Source organism: Megalobrama amblycephala, linkage group LG9 (assembly GCF_018812025.1).
Source record: "Megalobrama amblycephala isolate DHTTF-2021 linkage group LG9, ASM1881202v1, whole genome shotgun sequence".
Lineage (NCBI taxonomy): Eukaryota > Metazoa > Chordata > Actinopteri > Cypriniformes > Xenocyprididae > Megalobrama > Megalobrama amblycephala.
In genome coordinates, this window is record NC_063052.1 from 22,506,833 (window position 1) to 22,523,931 (window position 17,099).

A 17,099-nucleotide genomic window follows, 5' to 3' on the forward strand; every position below is an offset into this window, starting at 1 on the left:
AGTAAGCCAACCAGAAATTTCAGACATTGCAAATGATTATTTATATGCAACCTGTTCTTTCGTTTTGTCATGTACATAAATCGTGTACATGACATAAATACATAAATCATAAATAGTGTCATCTGCGTACATTTAAATGTGGTCATTCAAGTACAAACTAAAAAGTAGAGGCCCAAGTGTAGACCCCTGAGGAACCTCCGTGGATTAATCTCTTGGGGAAGATATATGCGCTTCAATCCGAGTGCACTGTTTACTAGATGTAAGATTCAATCCATTTCATTGTATTGGCTGAAAATTGAAATAAGATAATTTAGATAAGAGTATGTAATGATTTACTGTATCAGATGCCTTCTGTAGATCAAGGAACACAACATCTACAACCTTGTCTAGTTTTGACCTTACTGGCTCAATAAAATAACATACAGCAGTTTCCATTGAATGTTTTTCAGAATCCATATCGCTTGGACAGAAACGCTACTTTTTTAGCAATCAAGCTTGTCAGGGTCAACTTCAGGCTATCCAAGCTAACGAGACTCTAAATAGTGTTCAGTGCTCGTCTGTGCAGCAACGCCAGAACAGATAGCAAAAGCTTTGTTTCAGCTTTTGCCATGGCGTTAGAACTGGTACACCGTTCTCGCTTGTGTTTACCTCCCCAAGTGGAAGTATTACCACACCCTGTCCTTTCTCCACAACCCCTGCACCCCTGATGACAAGTCCTGACAACAGTTTTGGCTACTCACTTAACATCACAGTCCCCCAAGAACAGAGAATCAGAGAATGAGTTTTTACATTACATCAAAGTTGTCTATAAAGCCTGCCAGACAACAAGGCGAAGGAGCTGAAATGGCAGATAATTGAGTTGGCTCACACTGTCCATGATGAGGAGTAGTATGTATATCTGTAATTTAAAATTAATAGTAATTTAAATTATTTCATTGTGTATTTTATATTTTGCATTTGCCAGGGTGGCTGATCTGACAATTAAAAACAAAACAAAATGTATTTTAATGTAGCATTTAATTTATTATCATCTTTTTGTATTTTGCATCTTAAAGGATTAGTTCACTTTCAAATAAAATTTTCCTGATAATTTACTCACCCCCATGTCATCCAAGATGTTCATGTCTTTCTTTCTTCAGTCGAAAAGAAATGAAGGTTTTTGATGAAAACATTCCAGGATTTTTCTCCATATAGTGGACTTCACTGGACTCCAGTCGGTTGAAGATCAAAATTACAGTTTCAGTGCAGCTTCAAAGGGCTTTAAGCGATAATAGATGAGGAATAAGGGTCTTATCTTGAGAAACCATCGCTCATTTTAGAAAAAAATGTAAATGTATATGCTTTATATAAACAAGTCTTCCAAGTGTTTCCGCCAAAACTGTGCTTTTGTATTCTTCAAAACGCTTACGCTGTACTTCCTACGCCTTCGGAAGTACGGAACGAACTCAGCGCCAGTTCCATTTTTTCCGTTAGTATATGGAAGGCGTATGACATACAGCTAGGGATGGGTACCGAAACCCGGTATTAAATTGGCCCCGGGGCTAAATTTTGAAAGACCGGTGTATCGATAAGCTGTGACGTTAACGGTTCTGCTATCGGTACTGGAGAAATTATGAAAAAAATACACGTACATATATTATTGCTATATAGACATTATCCTGCGAATACTATCTCGCCAGCTGTGTCTGTATGCAATAATATTAGGACATTTTTCTATGGTGCATTTTTGCTTTCGCAATCCAGAAGAGAGATCGCGCTCACGCAGTTACAGCGCGCGCAGCCGCTCGCATGAAAGCCCTGTTTAATGGTGATTAAAATCACTCACAGCGCTTCTTCTGGATATAGTTATCTTTAATAAGCATTAATCTATTAATTTATACTGTGAAAACCATGCAGTGTTATTTTACATTTGGTTACTTTACTTAGATTTCTTTTATAGGCTAGGTCTATATTACCTGAACACATGAACAAATGAAAGCACTTTATTTCATTTGTATCTTTGTTTTATTGTATTTGTCAGTTTGTTTTACTTTCTTTGTTCATGTTCTTACTGTATCTTACATAAAACACCAAAAATGCCGGACACTATATAATATAAAGCAATGTTAATTCAGCTCTTTATATATATATAATATACACCGTACCGATAAGAATACCGTTAAAGTACCGGATCGATAAGCAGTATCGGTAAGAGTAGTAATACCGTTAAAACCTTAACGATACCCATCCCTACATACAGCATAAGCTTTTTGAAGAATACGGAAAGCGGAAGGACCTGCAAGGCGATCATTTGTTTATATAAAACTTATACAAAAATGACCAAAAATGAGCAATCGTTTCTCTAGATTAGACTCTTATTCCTCGTCTGGTATCGTTTAAAGCCCTTTGAAGCTGCACTGAAACTGTAATTCTGACCTTCAACTGTTTGGAGGCCATTGAAGTCCACTATAAGGAGAATTATCCTGGAATGTTTTCATCAAAAACCTTCATTTCTTTTCGACTGAAGATTCTTTCAGCATGTCTTTCTTAGACATGAACATCTTGGATGACATGGGAGTGAGTAAATTATCAGGAAAATTTTATTTGAAAGTGAACTAATCCTTTAAACAGATTGGTAGAGGGTATGGCAGTGTGGAGGATGAATAAGAAGTCAAGATATTACGTTCTTTTGCCAGCTTACTGCTCCATTTGTGTTGAAGTAGCTGCACTTGTTTTACCTGCAAAGATGAATTTCTGTCTGAGGAAGCTGCAATCAGGCACATGCATTCTGGTTCTTCCCACCAAGCTCCATGAATTAGTCGACCAGTGTCTGTGTCGTCCTGATCCACCAGACTTGGAGACATGTAGGTGTAACAGAGGGATTCAGTTCTCAGGTATTGTGAAGGACACAAGCTGCCTTTGTCCTTGTCAAAAAACTATTTGCCAAGACTCCAAAAACATTCTCAACACAACGACGTACACGAGAGAGCCTGTAGTTAAAGATTTGCTTGTGTCCTTGGGTATGGTCTCATCATCCATGGCTTCAAACCATTTTTCTGTGGTGCGACAAACTCAGAACACATATATAATATTGCTTTACACAGAGTGTAAATTAAAAGGTTACCCGATTATTCTGAGAACATGTTATGGCACAGTGATATATATGTGACATTTCTATAACAACATAATTTCAATTTAGCCTCATTTGATAAAAACTCTTAAGTCATAAGTCATATGCTATATAGGCTACTAGCGTTTTGAAAAGCTGACACATTAAAAAAATATTTGAAATGTATGCATGTAATATGAATTAATGTATGTAATAATTATGGCAAATTATATTTTAATCAGAGTATCTATTCAGTTTTGTGCTATATGTGATAATTAAAAGAAAGACTAAAAGCATTGTTAAAGCAAGACAACAGTGACAGCTGCAAAAGTTTCAGCATCCATCTTTGCGGTGTCCATCTCCCTGGCAATAGATTTGCTCCTCTCTGATAGAAATTTCATTTTGGGGTGAACTAACACACTTAACTGGTCTCTAACTTCTTTAATTTAAGCAAATGCTGTTAATACACATATCGCTAACAAAATGAAACCATACACATTTTAATGGTAGTGAATAAAAGGAAACGATCAACCTGCACACCTCTGCTCAGCCATGGTGCGTCTCAAGATGATGATGTTACTTCGAGGGAGGCGTGGCCAGGCCTGCTGTACACACCCCAGTCCCTTGACTCCACCCTCATGTTAAAACAATGCCAAAAGTGAAACGCACAGAAAAGTAAAACGCAAAGTGAAAATGGTATTGCGAGCTCACACTTGACTGAAACGCAGAAAAAAAGGAGCCTTGCAAATGTACTAGTATGTCACCATGGAAAATGTGTTGCATAATAATACATTTGTTGCAGATAAAATAGGATCAAAGATGCATTTACAGCATTCATTGATTTTTGCAATTAATTTTATCTTCATTTTTGCTCTATTTTATTTATACTTTATTTTTAATTTTGCAATTCTTTATTTTTGTCTGAAAAAAAAACCTACTTGTTTTGCTCGATACTTTATTTTTCTTTTGCAAAACTTGATTGTTTTGCAGGTATGTGGCATGGAATTGACTCCATACCAGATATTATCTTTGTGCGCATGCGCATCAAACAGGGCTTGGGGAGAGTCGATCACGTCTTCAGCGCTGGAAAAACCGAATCATTTTAGCCAATCGGTTCGCTCGGACGGTTCGTTTCAATGAACTGGTTCCCAACCGAGTCATCACTCTAAACAGTTCACAGAAGTTTCCGCGTCTAATTTTACTTTCGTGTTGATGTAAATTTGTTGTTTAACACTACGTGTTCATTATTGTGTTATACTGAAGCGCCCAATGTTGTGTTATCCAACAACAATATTAATAACAACAACATTATGAACATCAATAATAATTCATAACCAATTAAACATATGTTAATTATTAACAGTATTATTTCCAAATGTAACAATATTGTTTTAATCTCAGTTTTACTCTAACCTACACAAAGCGATATCTACAAACGATTCGCGAATCGGTTCGTTCGAATCATTAAAAGGAAACGGTTCAAAACGAATCGTTCAAGAATCGGCCATCACAATCAGTGCCGTATAACGGGATCTGTGATCTGACAGGGCGATGGCTCGGACAGCAAACCGAAGAAGAATGAAGCTGAACATGGAAAACGACTGTACTGCATCGTGTTGTGTTTAAATGCCTGAAGGACAGAGACTGACGCCCCGGACAGCGGTATAGTGACGTCAGAGGAGCGTCTGTAGCCTCATTGTCTGTAATGCTGCTCAATGCCGGTATTTAACGCATCCACGAGACTTGTGTTCTCCGTATTACAATTAATTCTTGAATTTAAGATGAAATGCTGTTTATTTCTCTTCTAACACGATGTTTTCTGTACAAGATCAGTCTGTGATCAGCAAATAGTCAGTATAATGGGATTTCAGGACTGATTAACTGCAAAAGGTTTCGCATTTGTAGGTTAATCGAACTAGTATGCTGGTTGACATATGTTGACAGAGTTTTGGCTGGGGGTCAGTGTTTGTTCGGACACCCCAGCCATCCCGGTGAGGTGAGGAGGTTCTCAGAACGTTCTCTAAAGGTTCTCTCACGTCCTTCCAGTAACGTTAATAGAACGTTCAGAGTAATAACGTTCTGAAAACATTAGCACAAAAGTGTTATTTATATCATTCATGGAGACTTTTTTCTAAAATGTTTTTAAATGCTACTACTTGTTTCAGAACATTCAGAGAACATTCAAAAGCAACATTCCTGTAATGTTTGCATTATAGAAAGTAATGTTTGTAAAACATTCAGAGAACATTCAGATTCAATGTTTTCATTATATAATGTAATGCGTATGTCAACAAAACGTTCTTAGAATCTATTTTGTTAGCCGGGTCAGGCCTCCAACCGTTTCTAAACTGTACTTTTAAGAAGGTGAGGGTTACGACCGTGTGCCATTGCCTGTCCATGCCGGTGTCCTGCTGCGGGGCGCTCCATCACGGCTCCTCTCCGAGGAGAATCGTCCACAGCCAGGCAGGAATCAGGACTTGTTTGAGCCAACCGCGTGCTTCTGTTGGGCTGAAGATGCTGCGGACTGCTTTCAGTTTGGAGGGAGTCGAGGAGCGGGACGAGGAACAAGAGGATGATGGAGAAGATCAGAGGGATGGTGGGATCCCGTTCATCATTAATAGGGGTGGTCTGCCCGTAAATGAGGAGACCTGGGAGAAGATGTGGCAGCACGTGGCCCGCATCCACCCGGATGGAGAAGCGCTGGGCAGGAGGATACGGGGAACCAGCGACCTGCCCAAGGTAGAGCTTTCACAGCCACCAAAACAATGTCAAAACATCCTGTCAATTTTCTTCTGAATCAGCAAAACACACGTGTAGGGTTAAGGCCACAGAATAAAAAAAGTGAATTATATTCAAAATTATGAGAATAAAAGTCAGAATTGTGAGATATAAACTTGCAATTGCGAGAAAAAAGTTAGTAGAGTGCATTAGTGCCGTCCACTTGGTTCCAGAAGTATTTTCTTCCACTCATTTCTCCCATAGGAATTTCAAAAAGTCTTTGTTAAAGAGTTATAATCCATGAACCAAACCAAGCAGCTATGAGGAGAATCAACAATACAAACTTTGATTTGAAGCCCAAAAATATTTGAAAATCAGACAAAAATACAAGACTGTGAACTTAACAGCTTTAGTGAATGAAAGAACTACAATCCCATGAAGCATTGCAAACAGCATAATATGATGCTAAATGAAAAATGATGAATATGAAGAAATATACAACTACTTATTTAAAAATATTGATTATATATATAAAACAATATGTTTTAAGTTTAATGCAAAATGCATATGCAAACATAAGTATTTTGAGAGCGTATAGGGAGACTGACTTAATAACATCATTACATCTCTTTTGGCGTGTTTTGCTTGTTCCAACTCTCTGATTTGTGTAACTTTCTGTACAGCATCATGGATAATGTAGATTTTCACCACTAATTCCACTGTTAAACACAATTATTTTAAAAATAAGCTGAAATAATGTGGGCTGATGCTTTCAACAGAAGCAAATACTATCGATTTACAACCTTGTGTAGGGCTATTCTTAAAGGCTTACAAGTTATCATTAAAAATCAATTTCCCTATGGAGAAAATTAATGTTTTTTGAGTTTTTTTCTGGAACCGACTGTTGCACTCTATTACTTTTTTTTTTTTTTTTTCATGGTGTGAAAAAACAAAACAAAATGATGAAATATAAACTTTGAATTCTGTGAAAAAAAGTCATAATTGCATGATAAACATTGTATAAAAACAATTTCCCTGAAACTTTGAGTAAAAATAGTTTGGCTAGAGCTTGATTATTAACTGTGAAAGCGACTAGTGAGTAGATGAGTTTCGGTTGATGTTTAATGTCCTTCACAACCTCTAGTCCCATTTAGACTTTTTCAAGACAAGTAAAGGCTTTAAAACAATCACAAGAGGGTATCAATTATGTATTTTTTGTCATAGAATAAAACGTCAGAATATCATGAGCTTTTCACCACAGACCTTATTTCAGGGGTTTAACCAAAATCCTATTGAAATTTGCAACTTGTTCATGTGTTTTGGCCGACAGAAACACACCATTCCTGCAGCACTGTATAGTGGTATCAGTAATGTATCAGCAGTTTGTAGACTGGTTTCCATTTGTCTTTGTGACTTTATTCCTTTAATCCATCCCTTGTGGATTGATCGAATCCTACGCATCTAATCAGTATCCAGTGAGTGGAGCTGCACAGTCACACTGTTACTGGTTCAGTGCCGGATATAAACAGCACAACAGTAAATACTGAAAACCTTAAATGTTTATTATCTGTTGACATTGACTGATCAGCCTGGCCTGCGGTCTCTTATTAGTCACAGTAATGTGATATCGTTCTCCAGATGATTGCTTTTACTCTTCCGTGACTCTGTAGATTCCAGTACCAAGTGTGCCTACATTCCCGGCCAGCAGCAGCATTCCTCATCGCCTGGAAGCCATTCAGAAATACATCAGGGACTTGCAGTATCCTTTCACACTCACTGCCATACACTGCTGAAAATCATGCTCTAACTCAGTATTTTTGCCAAATTTAAGTGAGTTTGTACTTAAAACAAGAACAAATATTCGTCAATGGGTCAGAAAAATAAACTTTATTCAAAGGGTTTATTTTTCAGACTCCGTTGGCAGATATTTGTTGTCGTTTTAAGCACAAACTGACATGTCAGTGAAGAGTTCCCTGATACCTGACCAACATGCATGATAAAGTCTGGATCAGAAGTTGTAGCTAAATTCAGTTAAAGGAATAGGGTTTATGCTTGCAAACTCCAAAAAGGACAAAAATCATAGAGCAAATAAGTATTAAAGTATAACTTTCCTTCATAGTCCAAGTGTTTTGTGTGAGAAACAGACTGAAATGTAATCTCAGTTGTCCTTTTATAATGTGTTGAGTTCGAACTCTTGTCAGACCAGATATGATTCCTATAGCAAAATGTTTCCATCCACATATTTGTATGTGAATTTAGGGATAATGCATAAAAATACTGAATGGAAATGCTTAGATGCACTTCTATAAAATGCACATAAAAATATGATTCATTTACTGAATAAATCCCGCAATGCGCAACAATAAACTCATGTGACTTTGCCTCAACAGAGGCTGTTATTGGATAACTGGACTTATCCAGCGGACCAATCGCATCACAGCATCTCAAAAGTTGGTTTGGTGGTTCTGAAACATCAATTGACTGAAACGAGTCAAACTCTGTCATCAGAATGGAGGAAAAAAGATCCCAATTGCAGTAACTTCCATTTTTGTTACTGATATTTTACACCAGTTTCCCAGGAAGTGATGATTTTGTTCTCTTGAACACATGGGATGAAACGCTGCTTTACACACAAGTTAAATTTGGATGCAGCTAAAGATGCTTAAACACCATTGGTTCTCATTTATCATGTGCTTCAATATACAAATTCCACATTGCTCCATGTTTTCAGTTCTGCTCCTGATGTTCCATGTTTCTCTGATATTTTAAGTTAGTTTGTGTTTTTGTAAATAAATAACATGCTGTATTTGGATCCAGCTCTCCCTCGTTTCTGACTCAGCGTTACAGGCAGTCTGTGATTGAATGTGATTTTGACCCAATGTATGTCACAGCTATTTGTCATATGATTATTAATATGTTATTTTGTCAAAAGATCATGTTTAGTTAAGCAATAGATACACTTTCATGATACATTGTTTTTGTCTCTTAATATAGGCTATTCTCTGTAAACTCTGGTGATACAGCAGATTGTTTGTGTTCTGTGCTTAACATTGTCTGTCAGATACAATCACACTGGAACACAGTTCTTTGAGATCAAGAAGAGCAGGCCGCTCACAGCGTAAGTCCAGTTCACACATCTGCCCCCTTCTTTTAATTTCATCCTTGAAATAAAAGCCATGAGAGTCATGCAGAATTTAACTCGGAGAGACGTTTACATTTCAATTCAATTGAATTTGAATTTCGGTAGCCAAAAGGATGCATCATTGTAATTTAAATTTAAGGAAATAGAAATAAAAAGTGGAATGATATTCCAAAAATATATGTAATTTTCCATATAATTTACCCATAAACATACGCAAAACTTATATTTCCAGAAACATATTATTAATAATCAATATTTGAAATGCCACACATAGACATTTGTGTTTAATTCTATTAAGTACATTTGACAAATTAACTTTTGTAAATAAACCTGGAAGAGCATGTCAATTTCTAGAATACTCTAACTGACACAATAAATTATATAATCAGTAGATTAAAATAATTTTGACCTAATTATAATCAATATGGTGGACATTTTGTGGTGGAAAAATTAAAATTGGTTATGACTGTTGATTGTATTGACAGTGTTGAACGTAGTCTAGAGCAATACGTTAAACAAATGTATTATACATATCAGGGCATAATTAGTCAAAAGTAACTATGATTTGATGAGAAACTCATAGCTCAGAGTAGCAGGAAGCAGCAGAGGTTGATATGGCTTTAATAATGATATCAGATAAAGAAAATCTTATTTTACTATGACAGTGATAGAAACGTTACAGCTAATTGTAAATAAGCCTGTTAGACTATATTTCTGTACCTGCACAATAATCATTATGATTTTGAATGTTTGAAAAACAGAAAATTGCCATCATCAGATGCTTTAAAAATAGTTATTTACTTGCATTCAGACTCTTATTACATTATTACCTTCAATTTGTTCCTCAGATTAATGGACATTGCCAAGGAAATGACAAGAGAATCTCTACCAATCAAATGTTTGGAAGCCGTTATCCTCGGAATGTATCCTTCACTTTGGAATTTACTGAAACATGGATTGAATATATTAAGCATATACAATGAAAACAACAGAGGACCTAATACAGAGCCTTGTGGCACTCCATAATCCATACTCCATTTGTGATTTGACTTCCACTTTAACACAAACAAAGTGGTAGCAGCCAGACAGATCCAAACCATCTTAATGCTTATCCACAAATCTAATCTGTCGAAGGGAATGACATGATCTTTGGTGTCAAAGGAGGCACTACAATCCAATAGTACTAGAAAAAAGCAACTTGTAACTCTGACAAGCGCAGTCTTTGTGCCATGGCCTAAATACTGATTTAAACTCTAAATTTCTGGCATAAATTGAGGATTTGAGAAGGGTCTATAATTATTTTATGCTGCTGGATGCTCAAAATAAATTCAGAATCCAGTTTAGTCATCCAGTAATGTTCAAAGTAATGTTTAAACATTTTAGTGACAGAAAGGAATGTAGGCAACAAGAGGATGGAGTAATGGATGTAGGATGCAGTAATGATGCTTAAAATTCAGATTTGATCAAATTTTTCAAGTTACATTTTACTATTTATTCATATAGAAAACAGCTGTTTTAATTTATCATTAACATACAAAACGTAATTATTGTAAGTAGTGTATACAAGGATAAATCATGCATTTAGAAAGAAGATGAATTTTCATTTCATTAATGTACGCAGCTGTCTGTCGAATATAACACTTAACGCAGCTGACCTGTCAGTTACCTCACCAACAGCATGCCGAGCGTCGAGCGGTTTCCTCTCAGCTTTAAAACACAGTTCTCAGGGAGTCATTTCCGTCACATTGTGCTGGGCGTACACAGCGGGGGCCGCTTCGGTGCTCTGGGCATCAGTCGCCGTGAGGACCTGATGTACAAACCGCTGGAGTACAAAACCCTCAGCGACCTCCTGCAAGAGTTTCAGGCGGCCTATCGGGGCTACTGGCACACGCTGTGCAAGGTCAAGATCGGTCATTATGTGTCACATGATCCCCACAGTGTGGAGCAGATAGAGTGGAAGCATTCGGTACTGGATGTGGACAAGCTGTCCAAAGAAGAGCTGAGGAAAGAGCTGGAGAGACACACCCGGGATATGAGGCTGAAGGTATGGATGATACGCTTACAATTAAAGCGTATTGCTAATACATTGTTTTGTAAAATTTAAAAGTTAAAGTCTGTGTAAATCAATATTAAAATGTGTTCTGAGTTTGTCACACCACAAAAAAATGTGTTATTAACCACCCAGCCAAATTTGAATGATTAAAAAAATGGCAAGTAAATGAAATAAGTTATCAAAATCTTGAAAAAATAAGCAGTATTCTCTGCTCTTAAATGCTGGGGGCGTGTCCGCTGTCTGCTCTGAAACCACGCCCACTCGAGACAAAGATGCCGTCTCTCTCAACTCACTTGTCTGAGTCAAACATACTGATGCATATAAACAAAAGAATCACGTTAGAGGAAAATTTAAGTTAAGTTAAGGCCTTTGCACACTGAGTCCAAAATTTTTGCATGCGTTTTTTCGTATTCGTAAACCTAAAAAATCGTCACGCACAGAGACCTTGCACACTGAGTCCGAGGCGTAAAAATTAATGCGTTGCAAAAAAAATCGCGAAACAATACAAAATTAAGTCTTCAAGCAGTGACCACGATTTAGTTGTCGTCTCTTCTTTAAAAAAGAAAAAAAAGAGGAAATATTGGGTCCATTCAATCCCGAGATTGCATAGAGAAAAAGTAGAGTTCACTTCATCAAGGAGCTGCGGGATTATCCCGAGCGTTTCAAAGTTTACTTCAGGATGTCAGTGCCCCAGTTTGATGCTTTACTACTGGCACAATCTGTCTTTATATTCTGTATCTTTGTATTCCGCACGTTGTTTGTCATTAAGTGCTGCTGTTTTGTGCTGTAGAAGACGTGGATCAACTTGTCAGATGGCATTCTGGATTTTTGCGTTCGCATACGGTGGCTCTGAATTGTCAAAACGTCTCTCAAAATGCGTGCCTCGGATGCGAAAAACGCAGAAAATCGAACCTGACCCGAATATTTTTTTGACGGACAAAAGTTTCGGATGCAGTGTGCAAACGCGATTGACATAACGTGAGGTCGAATTTATTTTTTAACGTGCGAAAGTTTCGCATGCGAATTTCGGAGTCAGTGTGCAAAGGCCTTTACTGTGGACTTCCTACTTATTATAACAAGATGGTGGGAGGAAGAAGGAGAAGGAGAAGAAGGAGAAGCCCGGAGCAGGGGAAGCCAGGTGGAATGCGAAGCTGGGGGTAGGGCGGAGATAGACAGAGCCGTAGCGGTGGAGAGATGGAACTCATTAGACGTCTCGTAGGTCTGTGGCATAGTCACAGAGAGGCTGACCGAGGTGAAGCCGGCAGGCCGAGGGAGCCCGGTGGAGCCTTAACCCTGATGGTCCCTGTTGAAGGCAAGGGAGGAAGAAGCGAAGCTGGAGGAGTTAGGGCAATGGGCAGAGGTGGAGTGATGGGATCAGTGGCTGGGAGCAGAGCCAGGGGATCCACTTGCCCAGTGCTAGCTGGCTCATGGAAGACCAGAGGAGGCTGAGGCACTGTGAGGAGGCTGGGGAACAGAGGGGCTGAGTGGAGACTGGGTAGAAGGACAGGCTAAGGTCTGGAGAGGGGGCGGGAGAGGGTTTGTTTGGGGCAAAATCGAAATAACAGTCGAGTCCAACAACAACTCACTCACAGTGGGGGGTGTATGGGCGGGGACAACTCTATTCCCTCGATCAATACTAAAACTCCCACAACAATGCATGATATGGCTGGCTCACACACCTGGTCAAACGTGTACTCAGTCGCTCCTTCTGGCACTGGCTTTCTGTCTGCGGTGGGCTCAGGCGTCATTTCCATCTCACGCGGTGGTGTATAGCTGGACTCTGGGATAGGAGTGGGGCTGGTGTCCTCCTCGGGGCCAATGATGAAATCCAGTACATTATGCACAAGCACCCACTCCACATAGGCAGCGAAGTCCTCACGGGGACCGATCGCTTAGGCCGGTGTGGTAGAAGACACTGAGTGAGTGGTCCTCATAGTGTGTAAGGCACGCCAGATCTAAAAAGTCCTGGGTACATTCCCCCAGCGAACAGTCCATCTGCTACTGGCCCAGGAGTTGTATGGAGGCCAGGTACATAGTGAGAGGAACAATAAAACAAGAAATAACAAATAAAAATTCTGCAAAAAATTAATTTAATCTTTTCAGTCCGTTGTTCAGTAACGCTTAGTCCAAGGGAAAAAGAAGGTAGATGAGGTAATTCCAAAATAAAAGTTCTTTGTTAATCTACAAGCCAAAACCTAAACAAACAAACAAAAAAAAAAAAAACCCATACAAACAGTACCAACATGACTGAAGACAAACAACTAAGAGTCCATGAAAATTAAACTAACTGAACATAAATGTGACAGTGATTTAGGGTAAAACAAAAACATAGTTTGGAAGATGGTTTTATGATGTACTTGCTCAATATTTATATTTTGTTATTTTCAAATAATAAAAAAAGTCACAGAGTACCATTAAATCTGAAGCTTGTAATTGTAATTGTAATTCCTGCAACCAATGGAATTTTTTGGAAAAGTTTTGTTTCCCAAACAATTCTATCACTCTGCCTTATGAAAGCTTGTTTCCCCCAGGGGATAAAACATGAAAAAGGTAATTGCGACTTTTTCTCACAATTGCAAGTTTATATCTCATAGTTCTGCCTGGTGGAAACAAGGTGTCTTGACTAGCCTTATCTGTTGAGAAGCAAATGTTTGATGCCTGTGAAAAACTGTAACAAACGCACCAATGCATTTTTTTAATCACAATAATATGCTGTTTTACAAACCGTGGTAATAATGTGTGCTCTTTGTGAACTTCAAAAGGTTGGCAATAGGTTTCTGGGCAAGTAAAAGTCTTTTAGTATAATTGTACAAACGTCCACCTTCAGCTTGAGCTTCACGTGTCTTTTTGCTGTGAAATCTTTACTCATTTTTATCAAGTAAACATAAGAATAACTTTGGTGTTGTTAGTAATAAGATGAACACTTACTGGACTAAAGCAGCTTCAGTTTACTTGATTATCCAGACATCATTTTATAGAAAAATCATGAGAATCAAATATGATCATCAGGCTTTTGAGGAAGGTTTATTTGTTTATCTCTCAGTCATCATTGTATTGTATTGCATTGCATTATACACCGATCAGGCATAACATTATGACCACCTTCCTAATATTGTGTTGGTTCCCCTTTTGCTGCCAAAACAGCCCTGACCCATCAAGGCATGGACTCCTCTAGACCCCTGAAGGTGTGCTGTGGTATCTGCACCAAGATGTTAGCAGCAGATCCTTTAGTCCTGTAAGTTGTGAGTTGGAGCCTCCATGGATCGGACTTGTTTGTTCAGCACATCCCACAGACGCTCAATTGGATTGAGATCTGGGGAATTTGGAGGCCAAGTCAACACCTCAAACTCATTGTTGTGCTCCTCAAACCATTTCTGAACCATTTTTGCTTTGTGGCAGGAGCATTATCCTGCTGAAAGAGACCACAGCCACCAGGGAATACCATTTCCATGAAAGGGAGTACATGGTCTGCAACAATGCTTAGGTAGGTGGTACATGTCAAAGTAACATCCACATGGATGGCAGGACCCAAGGTTTCCCAGCAGATCATTGCCCAAAGCATCACAATGCCTCCGCCGGCTCACCTTCTTCCCATATTGCATCCTGGTGCCATGTGTTCCTCAGTAAGTGACGCACATGGACCCGGCCATCCACGTGATGTAAAAGAAAACGCGATTCATCAGACCAGGCCACCTTCTTCCATTGCTCCGTGGTCCAGTTCTGGTGCTCACGTGCCCACTGTTGGCACTTTCGGCGGTGGACAGGGGTCAGCATGGGCACATGTGACAAGCTATGCAGCCCCATACGCAACAAACTGTGATGCACTGTGTATTCTGACACCTTTCTATCAGAACCAGCATTAACTTCTTGAGCAATCTGAGCTATAGTAGCTCATCTGTTGGATCGGACCACATGGACCAGCCATCACTGAGCCTTGGCCGCCCATGACCCTGTCGCCAGTTCACCTCTGTTCCTTCCCTGGAGCACTTTTGATAGATACTGACCACTGCAGACCGGGAACACCCCACAAGAGCTGCAGTTTTGGAGATGCTCTGACCCAGTCGTTTAGCCATCACAATTTGGCCCTTGTCAAACTCGCTCAAATCCTTATGCTTGCCCATTTTTCCTGCTTCTAAAACGTCAACTATGAGGACAAAATGTTCACTTGCTGCCTAATATATCCACCCACTAACAGGTGCCGTGATGAAGAGATGATCAGTGTTATTCACTTCACCTGTCAGTGATCATAATGTCCATGCCTGATCAGTGTATGTTTTAAAACTACAGAGCTTAGATCAAACTGTTATAAAGATCTCATTGATTTGCATTACAAAGAATTCCATCTTACTTTTTGTCCATATAAATATCAGCTTCTGCACCAAATTGCATATTCTTGCTCAGTTTGAGATTCAAATTGAGCTGTTTTTTCCTTCATATTCTCACAATATCAGACTGTATGAGCTAGAAAGGCTGGATGTATCAAATATTATACTTAATAAAAGAATTTTTAGTGTCAATAGACTGTTCGATTTCTGAGACTGTTCTATTTCTGCCTGTGATGTGAGATGTAACTGTTGTGTTTCAGATCGGTAAAGCTGCTCCTCCATCACCCTCTAGAGACCGGAGGAAGGATATGGGATCTCCTCTGAGGAACCCGGGCAGCCCGATGCGCAAGAACAGCCACAGCGACAGACGGTACCTACAGATCTCTCACTACACACCATCAGAAACTCTAGCTGTTCTAACACTAGGTGGCGCTGTTTCCACAGGCTGTCAATGGAGAAGAGAGCGGGGCCGGCAGCGGATCTGAACGGATACCAGATCAGGGTGTGAGAGATTCGACATGAAGAGGATCCTCTGCTCACTCACACCTCAAACCATTAGAAACATGCATCATATTTATATTCATTTCACATTTATTCTGTAAATACAGTGCAGTTAGCCTTTAACTCTAGTAGTAGACTAATGTACAGACTCGTCTGTAGTGCCTTTGATCAGAAAAATGATTCTCCTCCTTGTTTTCCAGCACAAATATCTAAACATTCTTAAATTAAGATACATTTACTGAAGCAAAATGACTTCAAATATTAAGTCTTGTTTGTATCAAAATGAAGTGAGTTTGCGTGTAAAAAAAAAAGAAAGAAAGAAGAATAATTATCTGCCAGTAAGGTCAGAAAAATAAACTTGTTCTTCTCCAGTAAATGTATCTTAATTTAAGGATGTTTAGATATTTGTGCTGAAATCAAGACAGATATTCAGAGGAAGAAGATGATTTTTTTGCAAGTGTGCTTATACAGTCTATGATAATATGAGCATGTAAATCAGCAGACAAGGTTCAGTGGTTCTTCAGTGAATGCAGCACTCGCCCCTTTGGGTTTTTAGGTTTTATATTTTTTTAACTCTTGAAAGACAGTTACACATTACAAGCAACATTTGAAGTCAACATGAAATGATAACTGACTAAATTCACATTGCTGCTCTTATTAAGAACGTTTCATCAGTGCACAATATGCTACAGAAATTAATGTTTGTTCATCAAAATATAACTTGCTCCACTTCTGAAACGTCTTTCTCTTTTAGCTGATGTCATCAGATCACCTGTCAATCACCTGTTTTCTCTGTTAAATGAGGCATTTGACTGGAGAAATAATGAGTTGTGGATGTGAAGATCTTTTCATGTTGACTTTAAGAGGATCGTGATGCAGTTTGAGCGACAGTCTGTTTCATCAGATGAGATTCTCCGACAGAACATGAACATGAACACACACCTTTACACACTGAAGCGCACTGATACCTGAAGGAGACACTGATGATGATGATGATGATGATGCTGGTGCTGTTAAATCTTCTTCTCGTCGTCTGTCTCATGTTCCCATGATGCATTAGAAACACTTGATTCCTGCCACATGATTAATTACCTGCGTGTGATTAACAGATGTTTCCTCACCACTGGAATGTCATTCATACACTTTTGTGACACTTGAAATTGAAATGTACAATAAATACTTTTGTCAAATGAAATGTTGTTTCTGTCACATGTGACATGATGATACGCTGATGATTTACAGTGTCAGACGAGAACTCACACAATAATAACT

At 38.8% G+C, this 17,099-nt stretch overlaps 1 protein-coding gene across 3 annotated transcripts in view; it reads left to right on the forward strand.

Moving 5' to 3' along the window:
• The first annotated feature begins 4,567 nt into the window (after positions 1 to 4,567).
• The window catches only part of LOC125275331 (tubulinyl-Tyr carboxypeptidase 1-like), a 92,870-nt gene continuing 80,338 nt past the window's right edge, over positions 4,568 to 17,099 (forward strand). For 2 of the 3 annotated variants that reach the window (XM_048202176.1, XM_048202177.1), the window contains exons 1-7: positions 4,568 to 4,809; positions 5,450 to 5,827; positions 7,477 to 7,565; positions 8,868 to 8,924; positions 9,797 to 9,871; positions 10,611 to 10,992; positions 15,587 to 15,696. In XM_048202176.1, the coding sequence (XP_048058133.1) occupies positions 4,804 to 4,809; positions 5,450 to 5,827; positions 7,477 to 7,565; positions 8,868 to 8,924; positions 9,797 to 9,871; positions 10,611 to 10,992; positions 15,587 to 15,696 (1,097 nt within the window). In that variant the 5' untranslated portion in view covers positions 4,568 to 4,803. Of the gene's footprint in view, positions 4,810 to 5,449; positions 5,828 to 7,476; positions 7,566 to 8,867; positions 8,925 to 9,796; positions 9,872 to 10,610; positions 10,993 to 15,586; positions 15,697 to 15,770; positions 17,023 to 17,099 lie in introns of those variants that run through there. The other variant, XM_048202175.1, reaches the window with a different exon arrangement.